Below are 14,588 nucleotides of genomic sequence, written 5' to 3'. Positions count from 1 at the left end.
AAAGTAACTCGGAACTTTGAACCTCCCGATCCAGACAGTGCCCACGGTAAGATCAGGAAACCCTGAAATGTCAATCGTCACAAAATATGATTCGCTTGGACAAGCAAGCCAGACTCCACCGAACCACCGATCCTCTCTCGTAGCTTGGCTTGATTGCTCCGAGCCAATCAGCGCTGTCTTTGATAACAGTCCAGGACTGACTAGACGGTTTCTGGCTGGAGATGCATCCAGTGACAATGTGCGCACATTTTCTATTAGTTTTGATCTGCAAATCCTCCTTTTCGCTGCAAATCCCTGATCATCCATGTTTGATCTGTTGCGGAACTTGATCTTCCACCTTGCTTATGAAGGTGGCTAAAATATGCATACTTTTTTTCCTTTCTTTTTGTGTAGTTTCTCCACGTGGAGTACTCCGTAAAGAATATGGAGAATCTGAAGAATGTGAAGATGACGATATATGAAACATCATGTCCGCCTAGGCAAGTATTGGGTATGTAATGAATGGGTATTATTCCTGTTCATGTCTGATACTCCTGTCGATATGAATGCTGATCTTATATACTGTACATACGAAGTATGGAGTACATCAATGTCTCCATACAACAGATGCTTGAATTGGACCTTCATATCATCCATGATTCCTTTGTTCCTCGAATTTCATGTTACACCCCCACACGGTCCGTACCCAATTCCGTACCGCTCTTTTAATTGCAGGCTTGCGGATCGCTTGTTTATTGAAACTAAATCAAACCATTGTGAGAAATTACTCCCTTCCCCGTATTGAAGGGCCCGCGTTTCATTTGCATTAGATTGTACGGGCTTCATCAACAATCTCGCAAGAAATTCCAACCCTGGCCGGATCCAACGGCTCTTTTGATGTGCACTGATAGACTTGGGCTCAATTTCTTTTCGTCATTATTGTAATCTGCACAGAGGATTCCGTATGGTAGTTGTACGCGTGATCGAAAATCCATTATCAATGATCGTCTGAATCAATGATGCGCTTCTGGATTTCTCTTCCCCCCCTACACACGCGGTCCAAGCTTAATCACGGAATCCATTCCCACTAGGCCATGTGTTGCAGGGGTTGTGGATCCTCACGACTGGATGAGAATATCAATCTAGGTAATAATAGCCTATATATACTCCGCATGGAAGTACGATCAATACGATAACGATCATAGGTTCCAAGTAAGAAGTGATCGTAGATGTGGCTTCGCAGGTACGGAGTACCATGTACGCCATGAATGTGGCAAATCTCTAGCCGAAGATCATAGGTATTCTCACAATTCAGCGCTTTGATACTCCAGAAGGATTGATTATTACATTGCAAAATTTCGCTAGCGTTCAGCGGGCTCTTGGCAGTGACTTCATCCCATGTTTTTGGAGGGCTGCTATTAACGACTCCGGGTTTGCTCTTCCAGATATATGGGGTACTCCGTACTCTGTTCATAGGAACGGAATATACGTTAGGCACAAGTTGCATGACTTTATATTGTAGGGGCAATATTCTGTATTTGGTAGGAGTCTCTTTCTGTCCACATGGACATATGCAAGCGTGTGCACCTTACCTTACACACAGCAGATATGTTGTAGAATAATAGACATACATCTATGAAATAATCCCCCTGACCCTAATCAAACCAAGTCACTCTGTACTTTATACTCTTTACTACTCCCTCCATCTAGGAAGCTGTAATATCCGTCTCGGCTCCGGACAACCCCTGTCGAAGCGCTTAGTAATGCGAATGCTCTACGGAGTAGTCCCATCTTGACAATTGGACTGTTTCGCTGATCGGGAGGACAGCAGGAATGTTTCATCATGTGAGTGGCTGCTAATCGGATCGAAGAGTATCAAAGGGTAGAATGTATTACCCCTTCTATAGCTACTCCGTACAGGGTTCTTGATTAGTCACACTAGGATGAATCCAGGCTTAATCTAGACTTATTCCCTCCGCAATCATACATATTCTATTATATCTCACGCGATCTGGTGGGAGCGTGAAACATTGCTGTATTACTACTCCGTACTTTACCACACGGTCGTTGTCTGCCGTGTGCTTGCTTTTGGTAAAAATTCAGCCACCTTTGATAGCACGCAGATCGTCGCATACAATAATACACATCTCAATATGCTGCAGCACACAGGCAGGATGAGGATCCACAACCAAATCCCGATGGTACGTTTGTCCAGATCCCCGGGACGACTCAAAATCTACTCCGTACTTCGTACATTTAACGCGACTGGGCTGAAGTAATGATATATCGATTTATCGCTTTTCTGTTAGAATTGGACTTGGGAATGACTAATTCAATTTTTCCACTGCCATATGGACGGGATGTTAGGTAGATCCTTAGAAACCAGCCTCCCTAAAATTCATGAAACAAGTTGGTTCTCTTGTACTAACGGCATTGGGACAAGTCATAGTGACATCGATCGTACTCGCACAATACCTGTAAATTGTAGGCCTGAAGTTCGGCGCATAATCTATTGAATTTACTCCATAGTGTATAACATTGCTATACAATAACAGCCTACATACTCTATAGAGTGAGGAAATATTAATCAGCCAGCACTTGGTATAATCTCTTTGAGTTTTCAAATCCTCATTTGGCACGGATACGTCGGCCCTGGCGGACGTTAATCCCTCAAAGGTCACATTTTATCCACCTGCCCAACACAGAACGCCAAAAGTACCGGCTTTGTGGTCTATACAAGCTGTTATGTATATACATGAATTGTACAATCAGGTTTCCTAACATAACATTTCATACTTGTATCTGTATCAGGTGTGTTCTGATTCAATCCACCCGACGAAGGATAAATATATAATACAGGGGGAACAGTTCAGCTATCATACAGGATATGTTTGTGTATCATACATTTTGTGTGTGAATAATAAATAACTCTAGAGATTATATATTTATCACAGTTTCATCTATAAGACACCTCTGTGCTTTTATCCTGTAACCCGTGTTGCGTGTTCAGTACGGAGAGTTCTCGATACTTGGGGGCCATTGAGGTTCTAGGACCTTCCTAACTAGGGGAGCCGATATATGTATAACATAAGGAGAGCTGAAGGCTAGCATCAACAAGAAAGCAAGGCAGAAATTAACCAGGACTGCTCCTGTAGTTTAACGATATACACCAATTCTATCTAAATATGGGAATATTGATCTATTGGGGTGATATTAATCGACTTCTACTCAGTGTCGTATCAATCGGCACATTCTGCAGCCCTACAACATAGAATTGCTTGGTGAAATTATTGGAAAGACCCCCAGGCCTAGCGGTAATCCTGGGGTTGATCAAATCTCGCTTGATGTTTAATAACAATCCTATTGAATATGTTCCCTTCCTTACTTTTGAGAATTCGTGCAGTTTCCGTTTGCCTCCCCCTACAATTTTGGCTTCTAGGCCTGGATCTCTCTCTAGTACAGTGCTATTCATGGAGTCATACCGGCCTCCTGTGTACTTCCTGAAGGAGCTCTTGCTCTGCTCTCTCTCTCTCTCTCTCTCTCTCTCTCTCTCTCTCTCTCTCTCTTACTTCGTATCTCTCCACGCTTTTAGCTTCTCTTGTGAGGCTTCTTACCTCTCCCTCTTGCTCAAAGCAACAGCAAGGTAAAGAGCACAACCTCTGTAGATATATAATCTGTATCTTAAAGGATTCAAACATGACCAAGCTGTGTTTTGGGAGTGCTATAAGATTCTTACATATGTACATTTCTCATTCGACTTCTCCATAAGCTCCATTTTTTGCCTTCAAAATTTCAACGCGTGCCCATATATGTTCAAGCCAAAGTACACTGCGAGGCAGATAATATCTATAAAGGATTATTAACATGCCTGAGTTGACCAGCCTGACAGTCCATGTTGTAGTATGTACAAATAGGCGGTGTGATTCTGCCACAAAGTGAGGTTATATTGAACTGAACGAATAGATATTTCGCCCTTCGGGGCATATGGTCAACTGAAAATATACAGAGAAGATTAGCATGGCCCCTGCACTAAGGATGACACGCTCAATCAAAGAGAAGCTACCTATTTTTTTTTCTTTACAGATCCTTCGTTCTAGAGATAGGATGCGGGGCCCTTCCATAGTATTTAATTGGTCCTACGCTTTTGGGAAGTCACGTGAATGCACCCACTCACAGACGTCGCTGATTCGAAATTGACCAATCAAAGAATATTATTATTCTCCACTATGATTGGCTTTGAACATAGGTAGAGGCGACATCAACGCCTATATCGACAGTGCTTTGCCTATGGATCTTCTATTAGTCCTACCTGGATTTGTAACGAAACCCTTCACACACATTCTCCCTCCCCTTGAAAGAGCTAAAGTCACCACCGTCGACCTAATTACGCTAGACGCTCTCGAGGTCGCAAAACGTGCCCGTGTACCTCCCGCAGATGTTCGCCGGCTCTCTTCCCTCATCGTCGAGGCATTGCACACCGATGTTGGCTTTGAAAGGTCGCAGACAGACACAGGGACTAGCGATGGACCCAGCTCCAGTATAACCCCTGATGTAGCGAGCAGAACAGTCGGGTCGACGAAGCGCACGTCACAATGGAACACTATCAGCTCTCTTGACCCTGGTATGGATGCACTCCTAGGAGGTGGAATTCCGACCGGCTATGTCACAGAAGTTACAGGCGAAAGGTATGTTACAGGTATCTATCCAGGTCTTATGAGCCGGGCAGGCAAGTCAATCTGACATGTGGATCAATGTCCAGTGGAAGCGGCAAGACCCAATTCCTCCTAAGCCTCTGTCTAGCCGTCCAGCTACCCAAACCACAGGGGCTACGACGACGTGCCATGTACATATCGACAGAACACCCACTATCTACGCCACGACTCTCACAGCTCCTAGAATGCCATCCCGTCCTCTCAACACTTCCCGCCGAGCAGGCGCCCTCGCTGGAGGATATCCTGTCCATCAACGCCATGGACTTGGAGACGCAAGATCACATCTTAAATTACCACCTTCCCGTCGCCATCGAACGTTATAACATCGGCCTGGTCATCATTGATTCAGTTACATCCAATTACCGCGCTGAATATACATCGAACAGCATCCAATCCCTCACCAAACGATCATCCCAGCTCGCAAAACTGGGCCATTTACTGCGCAACCTCGCCGTAAAGGAAGACATCGCTATCGTGCTCGCGAACCAAGTCTCCGACCGTTTCGAGTCTATCAGAACCAGCGAGCCAACTCCACGGGCAGGGTTATCCGTACCAAGCCAAACAACAGATCGTGGATCCGGCCCTGTCTCTCCCCTCCCAAAATCTCGAACTGAACAGTTAGCTACTGGAAATAGCCAACAGCCACCCCCTTCGTCCTCTGCTATTTCCTCATCGCCATACCATGCACCACACGATAAAAACTTCGACGGCTCCTACCTGATTGCGCCTCGAGCACGCAATAGCATGTTGAACGTGGCTCACCAGGAGCGCTTCTACTCTGGCTGGGGTGATGGCGCGTACCCAGAGAGTGGATCTTTGAAAAACCCGGCACTAGGATTCGTCTGGTCAACGCAGATCGCCTGTCGAATCGCATTGAAAAAGGAAAATTCCCACGCCGCGGGTGTTTTCATGGACGACCATGCATATATGGCGTCTACACAAGGAGCATCGCAGCTGCACAACGGAGAAAATCCCAACGTCTTTCGAGACCCAGACTCAATAGCAATGCCTGCGCCCTCTCTCAAGAACAGAGTCTCTGACTCGCAGAACAACCACCCCACCCCAGGCTCCGAATCCACCACACGGACCATGAAACTTGTCTTCTCGCCGTGGACGGCAGGTCTCAAGGATACATCCGGAAATGGTCAAGCAAGTAGAAGAAGTGGCGAGGTAGAGTTTGAAATCTGGAAAGGTGGCTTGAGAAGTACGAGTCATGGTGGCTGAGTTGTCTGATGTCATATATAAGCGAGTTCATTCTTGACTGGCAAAGCCACACAGATGCAATGTCTCGAATGTGACCTACTCCAAATAGTTGGGCATGTCGGCATGTTGATCTCAGACTAGGGTAGTAACGAACTATATATGATACATGATATACGCAAGCGATCTCTATATAGCCGTTGTATAATAATGTGAATATACGAATAGATATAGACACTTTGAACGAAGGCTCAAGGATCCTTAAACAATAGATATGTGTGAAATGCTAGCCTTGTAAGTGGAAAGTCATAAGGTGTGTGATCTACAATATACAGCGTCTTGCATTTAACAATTTTCCTTGAAGATCGAAGGGGTTGAACAAAGTGGAAACGAATTGTGTGATATACAATATAATTGGTTGTTTGTGGTGTTTTCCTCTTACTGAAGAGGGTTGAACAAAACACCAAGTCGTGTTACTCCAAGCTGTGGAACACTCTACATACCTGAGCTCAGTGTGAGCGCTTTAACTGAGCTACTTATACTGGTTTATGTCTTTTGCGTATTTGTCTCTGAAATTATTCTTGACATGACTCCGAAATACTTATTGAACAGATGTGGAATAATAAGAGGATTACACTTATTTGTCAGTTTACTTGAGTTTGCATGCAAGCAGGTAAGAAGAAAAGAACACGCTTCAAATTAACCATAATCATGTATACGGACAGCGATGACAAAACACATTTCTCCAAGATGACCTTCATCTCTCCCCATTTTCATCAGGTTCTTTTCCTTCTTTCCCTCGACCTGCCGACATGATCTCAACCCCTCAAAGAAACAACATGGATCTAAGGATTCAAGGTGAAAGGGTAGACAGTCATGAGAGAAAAGAGCTTTGATTGTCGAAAGAGAACAAAAAAGCATAGAATTCCTTCCCATGACTGTCACCCAATCTCCTCGACAAAATCATGCTGACCTCGTGTATACATCGATGGATATGCACGCAAAGTAAACAAGATAAGATATCAGAGCTCAAATCGAATCAGAACAATGCGAGAGGAAAGAAAGAAAACATAATCAGAACCGAAACCAAGATCAGCAGCAAGGGCTGCGCATCTATTGAGCCTTGACCGCCGTCTTGGCAGGAGGAATACCGATGCCGTTGGTGTTACGGAAGAACAGGACACCCTGGCTCTCACCAGTGGCACCCTCGGTGGGCTCAACGAAGTGGCAGACACGGGCAGAGGTCCACATGGCCTTGAAGAAACCAGTCCAGCCGGTGTGAGCTTCAGTGCGGTAGTGGTCGCCCATGACGACCTTGATGGCATCGCTAGCCTCGTCGGCGTTGTAGAAGGGGATGTTGCTGACGTAGTGGTGCAGCACGTGGGTCTCAATGATACCGTGGAAGATGTGGCGGCCGACGAAGCCGAAGTCACGGTCGATGGTGGCGGCAGCGCCACGGGCAAAGTTCCACACTTCGGGCTGGTAGTGAGGGAGAGTGGGGTCGGTGTGCTGGAGGAAGGTAATGGCGACTGTGAGGGGTCATGTTAGCAAGGTTGATACGGGAGGACTGATATTTTTGTCTGAAAACTTACCGAGCCAGTGGTTCACCCACAGGTAGGGGAGACCGTACCAGACCAGCAGGTTCAGCCAGCCAAAGTTGGAGCCAATGTAGTACAAGCCGGTACCGGTGAGGAGAAGACCCAAGTCACTCAGGGCAATGAGCTTAGCGTCCTTGGCCTCGTACAGAGGGCTGGAGGGGCTGAAGTGGTTAACACCGCCACCCCAGCCGTTATGCTTGCCCTTACCGCGGCCCTCGGGCTGCTTGGCGTGGTTGTTGTGGCCGGTAACGTTGTTGATCAGATACAGAGGCCAGCCGAAGAGCTGCTGGCCCAAAAGGTGGCCGGCGGTCAGGATGGGGGTCTCCTCGCACAGCTCGCCGAGCTCGTGCAGGGCCTTGCCGACGCGGGAGGCGTACTGCTCACGGGTCTTGGGGACGAAGACCATATCGCGGGCCAAGTTTCCGGTAGCCTTGTGGTGCTTGCCGTGGGAGATCTTCCAGGAGAAGTAAGGAACGAGCAGAAGGGAGTGGCAGATCCAGCCAACAGTATCGTTCAGAACCTTGGAGGGAGAGAAGGCCTGGTGGCCGCACTCGTGGGCCAGAACCCAAACACCAGTGCCGACGAGACCCTGTACAATGGTGTACACGGTCCAGAGGGCCACACGGACCGGCAGCAAAGGGACGGTCTCGGGGGTGACATAGTTGTGGAAGAGGTAGAAGACGGATGCCAGGATGGCCATGTCCCGGAAGACATAGTACAGACTGGTGACGGCGGAGCGGTGGAAGCAGTGAGCGGGAATGGCGTCACGGATCTGCTTGATTGTATAATCTGGGATCTTGAACTCGTTGCCGTAGGTATCAAGCATCTTGCTGGCCTCCTGCTCCGAGCCCATGGAGGAAAGGGAGGTAGAGGAGGGGGACTGGCGAGGGCTGTCAAAAGGTGAGGGCGAGACAGAGCTGACGGTTGAGGACTCCGTCGCGGGATTGCGATTGAGCGCAACGCGCTTGGGGATTGCAGTCGAGGACATGTTGGGTGTTGAGGTTGACAGTGTTGTCCAAAGTCACGATGGGTATACAACAGTATCCCTGTTTATAGAACTGAAACGAAGGACACGGGAATCTGAGATCAGATTAGTTGAGGTTCGCCGAGCTGTCAGTGTCTAATACTAACAAAGATTTTAAAGTTTCGATGTTGCACAAGGAATGTTGAACCCTGAAGATGCCCCCGTTTTGAAGAAGGACCAACGAGGAAGCAGGCAATTCACAATCAAAAAGAAAGAAAAGAAAGGAAGAGAGAAAGGAGATCCGCTCTCAAAAAGGAAAACCAACTGAAAAAAAAAAAAAACTCGAAGGGGAAAATTGAAAGAAAAAGACACTGGGGTTTCAACCATGGGACAATGGGGTGGTAATTTTCATACCGCCACTGCATCCCTACAACATTGTATAGTTCAATCCCACCGTATGGTGTTTTGCAAATTACTTACCGATCCACCTTTACCTATGGATTTTCGAACTGTTCACGGAGTAGGGCTGATCTATCCTATTCACATGCTTATCTCATTTGGATGCCTTATACGGAGTACTTTGAACATTGTCTTTGTTCTCTCTATAGGCTCTCTCTACTCACGTCCTTCAACTTTGCCTCGCCTACTATCTCCGTTCGCCCCAACAATTTACTTGCATGTTGTTACGAGTGGTCTGACTATGGGTATGTGATGGCTAAACCTTATCTGGTGTTTGATGTGATTGCACATTTTCACATGCCGGGAATGCGGTGAAGGCGTCCCTGCATGTGGATCGATCGAACTGATAAACTTACCTCGGCGGGTCATTTTCGTGTGTATGGAGTACGGAATAGACAGCCATGGATTGGTCTGGAATTCTCCTACTGAATCCGATATGCAAGATCGTGTGGCAAATTGATTTCGCCTCTGTGTTTGGGCAATTTGAGGATTTGCATCTGCCCGAGGGATGCAAATGCTTCTGTAGATCAGTGTACAAGCCAGGACTAGAGATGACTCGGCAGTAGGCGCAAGGGCATGTGATTCCACTTTTTTTTTTTTTTTCAGGTTGGCTCTCCGGATGTAATTCGGCGCTTACGGCGAACAGCCTCAACATTATTTGTCTACCACAACATACGGAGTACAATATACATGTTGACCCTTGACGTGGTACTTGACTGAGTTGGATCTATAAACAGCTTGGTTGAAGGGGAAGATGAAGTTAAAGATATAAAATACTTTACCACATCCATACAGCATGGTATAAAAATACTAAAAATGCCACTACCCACTTGTTGGGACACCATGGGGTTTTGTTGGGGGCCCCACTCCCCCTTTTGAAAAAAACAAAGGTTAATTTTTCACTTGCCAATGTTTATTTCTTTAGTTCGCCTTGCCACCTTAGATAAGATCTCCAGAGATCCCGTCGGGATCTCGGGATTCTTCTACGGAGTATGTTCCTTGAATTGGACAAAACTCTTCTTTTCAATTCTCAACCAATTTACTAGAAGAAATCTCAAATTCTAAGACAGACTGATCCACATTAGTGCACACCAATTGGTATCAGGTCAAGGGTTAACGGAGCCTCGAAAACCACTCGAATATGCTCCCAAAATCTATACTCCGCAAAGAGTACAGAATACAGCAAGAGACGCGCTCGACCTCGAAGGTTAAAACTCTACACTCTCTTTGTTCTAGATATAGACCCTATTCGTGAGCGTATAGACTCGTTATCAACCTCATTCTCGGACCTGATCCATCACATTGGGCCACATCCCCTTCTATGTCGGGAATGGGTCTCAAGATGAACTCTGAGATAATACGCTGGGATAATATCTTCTGTTGCGAAGATGACGACCTTGGAGAAAGAATGATTTGATGTCATCTATTGCACTATGCTGGAGCTGGGCGGTTATAGGTTCGGCGTTCATTATCATCGACAGCCACATGTGGCCGCGTTCCCAATGACTGTGGAAAATGGGATTCTCCAGTTCTATAGTGGGACTTAGGGAAGCTGAGCATGATTCATGAAACTTAAGTAGGTTGGTTTCGCCATATCAGATGCAAGGCAGTTCACTTTTGAGGTAAAGGTTCCTAGTTTCCTATAGTTATACTATGTTGTACATACTTTGTGTTAGTCTTGGGGAGTCTTTGCCTTCCCTGAATTATGTATGTCCCACCATCGATAGGAAAATACCCAGTCATTTTCTGTTACAGATGTTGTCTTTCCTTGACAATATTCTCACGCTTAGCGACAAGTTTTGTCGGCCTACAGTTAGTACAGTAATGTCTTGGAGGTACGCGGTTCAATGATGTTCGAGGTCCGATTGTCGATCGGCGATAAGCAATCGATAAGCTGGCGTCAACCCCCCCTCCCCGGATCTTCCCAACTTCCTCTGCTAAAGTAGACATGTCGACCTCCAAGTTACCCTGCATACCTTCACTTCGAAAGCAGCAGCTCCACCTGGAATTGTGAGCCTCTTTACTCCACACAGTTCAATCCATGTACTGACTCCACCGCAGCGCGAGCTTGAGACGTGCGGCACCACCAGGGGTTTATGTGAGCCTCGCGCCCGGGGACCCTACACTCTGGAGTGGTGTGGTTTTCGTTCGTTCAGGTGAATTGGGCCTTCTTATGTACTGAGCTACGCGTCGACTAACCCCGTTTGCAGGCCCTTATGCTTCAGCTGTCCTCCGATTCCAGCTCCGCTTCCCGGACACCTATCCCGACCTTCCTCCTCTAGTCACCTTCGCGACTGACTTGTTCCACCCATTAATTGTGCCTCTCACTACATATACCTATAGCACTGGCTCGGCAAGTGACAATCCCGTCAGCGCAACGGACGATGAACGATTACCGCCCGGTGGATTCAGTCTGCGCCATGGGTTCCCTCATTGGTTTGGTAGGGCAAAGCGCAGCAGACCAGCATCGGGAAATACATCACGGAATGTAAGTGGTACTAGTGCAAGTGCTGCATCGACAGGACAATCAAGCTCCGCCGACCCGGCTACGGATGGTGATGAATCAAACGCGTCAAACCCTCCGGTGACATCAGCAGCTAGTGAGGACGGCGATGTGGAAGCTCCACGTTTAGCACAGGCACCTGCTACGGATCAATTTGTGGAACAAAGGGATGTCGTCCCAGTGTCGGAGATATTGGATTACATTCGGTCGACGTTTGATGACGAGTTGGTTTTGGATTCGCTGCCGGTTGAGGTCGCAGGGAACCCTGGAGCATGGCATGCATGGCAGGCACATCGTCGAGGAGGCCCTCGAGGACAACTGAAACGAGGAAGCCCGCAGGCTCGGCTCCCGGGGGATTGGCACTGGGATGGAATCTGGGCTAGGCGGGTGAAAGATGAGATTGAAAACTCTCATTCTGAGCCGATGCTGTTTGGAGGTGCTGCTCGTGGGAGTGCGGATGAAATGGTATATGAACCTTGATACCTCCTCTCGACTTATGTTAACCACCTTTTAGATTCGATTTTCGCGACTGGATAGTACAACCATGGACTCAGTCAGGGAGAAGATGGCTGCGATGGCAGGGAACGGAATATAAGTGCTATCCAATGGATTATGATACCCAAACGCGATGTTACCTTTTTTAGAGAAAAGTTGTTTATCGACCTCAAGCTCAAAGAATTCCATGGATCTTCTCTCAGGAAGTCATGGATTGGACATCGTTGCCATTTCAGTCGCAGTCCTCTGGGTGGCAGGAGCATATGGCTTCAATGTTCTTTACTTTTCCACTTTCTCCTCCTCACATCAATATGTTTGAGCAAAATGACCTATAGGCTATCATATGATATCAAAAGCTCAGCTTTAATTATTGCACTGGTCCTTGTTCCTATCGTTGTTCTCATCTGCGTTGTTGTCATCGCTCTTGCGTGTTCTAATTACTGGAGCATTCATTCCCTCAAAGAATCGTGCCTGTCGTGCCTGTCGTGCCCCGGTCTTTGGAAGCAGCAGAGACGCAAGAAGATTCTATCGGATTCAGAAGCCTGTTCTGTCAGACCTCACTCGAATTTGACTTGTGCCACAGAGGCTTCGGATATTCGAATTGAGTTCGAGCCCCCTGTCAGGAACAGAGAACATATCTAGATATCGCGAATTCATGGAGGGCACACCAACTACGCCTCTCACTGTGCTCAAACGCCGCATGCCATGCATCACATCCATACATAAAGCCAACTCGACATCCAGCTCGCTTTCGAACATGTCATATCCACAGATCCCTTCTCGCCGTTCGTCTCTCTCTTCCAGCGTGGACCCCGATTCAAGCGAGCTTGCGACATCAACTAGGACCCCGTCTCTCAGTGATAGTCTCTATAATATCGCTGTGGTGAAAACTCGACAGGAACACACTGCAACTTCCCGGGGTATCCGCAAGACTGGTCTTGGTACGAATGAAGACCCATTTCTCGACCAGGTACCCCCTACATTGGTGTCGATGGTTTTGCTCCTACTGACTCTTTGTTGCAGACCTCGCGCTGCCGTGTTGATCGTCGAAGAGGACTCATGACCCAGAGTGGATATCAATTGGCACCACAACTGCTTATTCGCTGGAGTTCTGGGTCTTACGGCTCTGTAGAGCCATGCCTCTCATCGAATTCAGCCTCAGATGACGGCGCGATAGAACCGCCAGCAGATTCCATCTCAAAACACAAATCCAGGGTCGATAGTGCCCGATCTTTATCAAACATGCTGCGCCCAGGGTCATCCGGATTGCTTTGTCCGTTGGAGCTACCTATCGCGTTTGCTAGCATGAGATCATACACAGGCTGGCCATGCATGAGTAGAGATTCGATGTCTGTATGGGCGTCAGTGAATGTATCTGCTGATGTTGAGCCCATCTCCCTGCCTGAGACCTCGAGCCTTGCACCCCTCGACATTATTATACTTTTTGATAGCTTGTGAGTTGACCTCATCGACTTACTCGTTAAAGAAAACACGATTTGCTGACCATAAAACAGGCAGCAGTCTTCTGTCAGCCTTGTGACGCCAATGATCCTGGCATCTTCTGTGCTTACCTCAAATTTGGCTACCAGCAGTGACAGAATAGCGATAGCGTGTGTTGACGGAAGTTCTAGAAACGAGTTCGAGCTATTGCTTCCATTGAGGTTCCACTCATTCGAGACGTTGCGAACTGCTTTAAATGCTTTCTCTCTCCGCCACATGAAGAAGAAAACGAGGAAATTTCCCGACGCATGTAACTCTATTCGACAGGCATCTCGACTCTTTTACCCTTCTCCCAGAGCAGCATTTTGTCATCTGGTATTCATATCCCCATGTCCCCCAGAAAATATGTTCATATCTGGTGTTGACACCGCTATTGGCATCCATACAATCTCTCCTCAGCCTCGCTTTCCCCTCAAGTCAGCAAACCATCCACTTGGCTGGCACATTTTCTATGACGCCGATGCCGATGATCCACGATCCTGTGAAGTTCATTTCATGCGAAGGGTCTCCAAAGTCGTTCGGCAGCTTCGTACTGGTCTCAGCCCCGGGGCCTTATCGAACTTGAAACTGCTCGTCGAAGAGGGGCACGGATGCCGGTTAGAGTCGGCAATGGAAGACTGCCATATGACGCGGCTTCGACCAGGGGAGACCTGGATCTTCAAAGTGAAAATTGGTGTGCCGATTGGGCTTTACCAGGAAACTCAATTAACTGAACATCCTGTGCTCGAAGACCTCATCAGGCAGATTAACAGTGTTCTGAAAGCATATTCTTCTGAGCCGGTTGCGCAGCATGTTCTAAGCGCCCGCCTCGAGCATCAGCATTCTTTGCTACCGAAATCGCATACTGTTTGCTTGGAGACTCATTGCACCATCTCGCGCACTCCAGGTGTGCCGCCTCCTCCTTCTGGGGACTATCGCAAGGTTTCAGCGCTAATGTCTTATGAATTGGATGATGATGCTATCAGTATCAGCTTGGGATCTGCAAGCGAACTCAGTTGAGATCAACTGTTTACATTGGCTCTTTTGGAATCATCCCACTATTCTTATGGACCTTGTGCTCTATTTGCGCTTGACAGACTTGGGTTATGCCTTATATTTGTACCTGTATAGGAAGGCTCTTTTACTCTTTAAGTATACTATCCAATGGGAACAAGAACTCGCTATTTGATTAATGAAGT

General features: G+C 47.2%; 4 protein-coding genes across 4 annotated transcripts; 3 read left to right on the top strand and 1 right to left on the bottom strand.

Annotated features, from left to right (window-relative positions):
• Nucleotides 1-4,266: 4,266 nt before the first annotated feature.
• N7500_010328 (putative DNA repair protein (Rad57)) lies at nt 4,267-5,915 on the top strand (the record flags this gene model as incomplete). The annotated part of the gene is made up of 2 exons (XM_056681466.1): nt 4,267-4,664; nt 4,739-5,915. The coding sequence occupies 2 exons, from the start codon at nt 4,267-4,269 to the stop codon at nt 5,913-5,915; spliced, it is 1,575 nt and encodes a 524-aa protein (XP_056528848.1).
• A 1,089-nt stretch (nt 5,916-7,004) lies between these two features.
• N7500_010327 (oleate delta-12 desaturase odeA) lies at nt 7,005-8,477 on the bottom strand (the record flags this gene model as incomplete). Its single annotated transcript, XM_056681465.1, has 2 exons — nt 7,005-7,420; nt 7,484-8,477. 2 exons carry the CDS (start codon nt 8,475-8,477, stop codon nt 7,005-7,007), a joined length of 1,410 nt encoding a protein of 469 aa, XP_056528847.1.
• Nucleotides 8,478-10,860: 2,383 nt separating this feature from the next.
• On the top strand, nt 10,861-12,010 carry N7500_010326 (putative ubiquitin-conjugating enzyme; the record flags this gene model as incomplete). The annotated part of the gene is made up of 4 exons (XM_056681464.1): nt 10,861-10,922; nt 10,974-11,068; nt 11,123-11,880; nt 11,930-12,010. 4 exons carry the CDS (start codon nt 10,861-10,863, stop codon nt 12,008-12,010), a joined length of 996 nt encoding a protein of 331 aa, XP_056528846.1.
• A 555-nt stretch (nt 12,011-12,565) lies between these two features.
• N7500_010325 (uncharacterized protein) lies at nt 12,566-14,409 on the top strand (the record flags this gene model as incomplete). The annotated part of the gene is made up of 3 exons (XM_056681463.1): nt 12,566-12,880; nt 12,934-13,364; nt 13,425-14,409. 3 exons carry the CDS (start codon nt 12,566-12,568, stop codon nt 14,407-14,409), a joined length of 1,731 nt encoding a protein of 576 aa, XP_056528845.1.
• Nucleotides 14,410-14,588: the final 179 nt, after the last annotated feature.

The sequence above is a fragment of the Penicillium coprophilum genome, assembly GCF_028826855.1.
Source record: "Penicillium coprophilum strain IBT 35676 chromosome Unknown utg000006l_segment0_segment0, whole genome shotgun sequence".
Classification (NCBI taxonomy): domain Eukaryota; kingdom Fungi; phylum Ascomycota; class Eurotiomycetes; order Eurotiales; family Aspergillaceae; genus Penicillium; species Penicillium coprophilum.
Note: the sequence above shows the minus strand (reverse complement) of the source record. Positions and strands in the feature narration are given on the sequence as shown.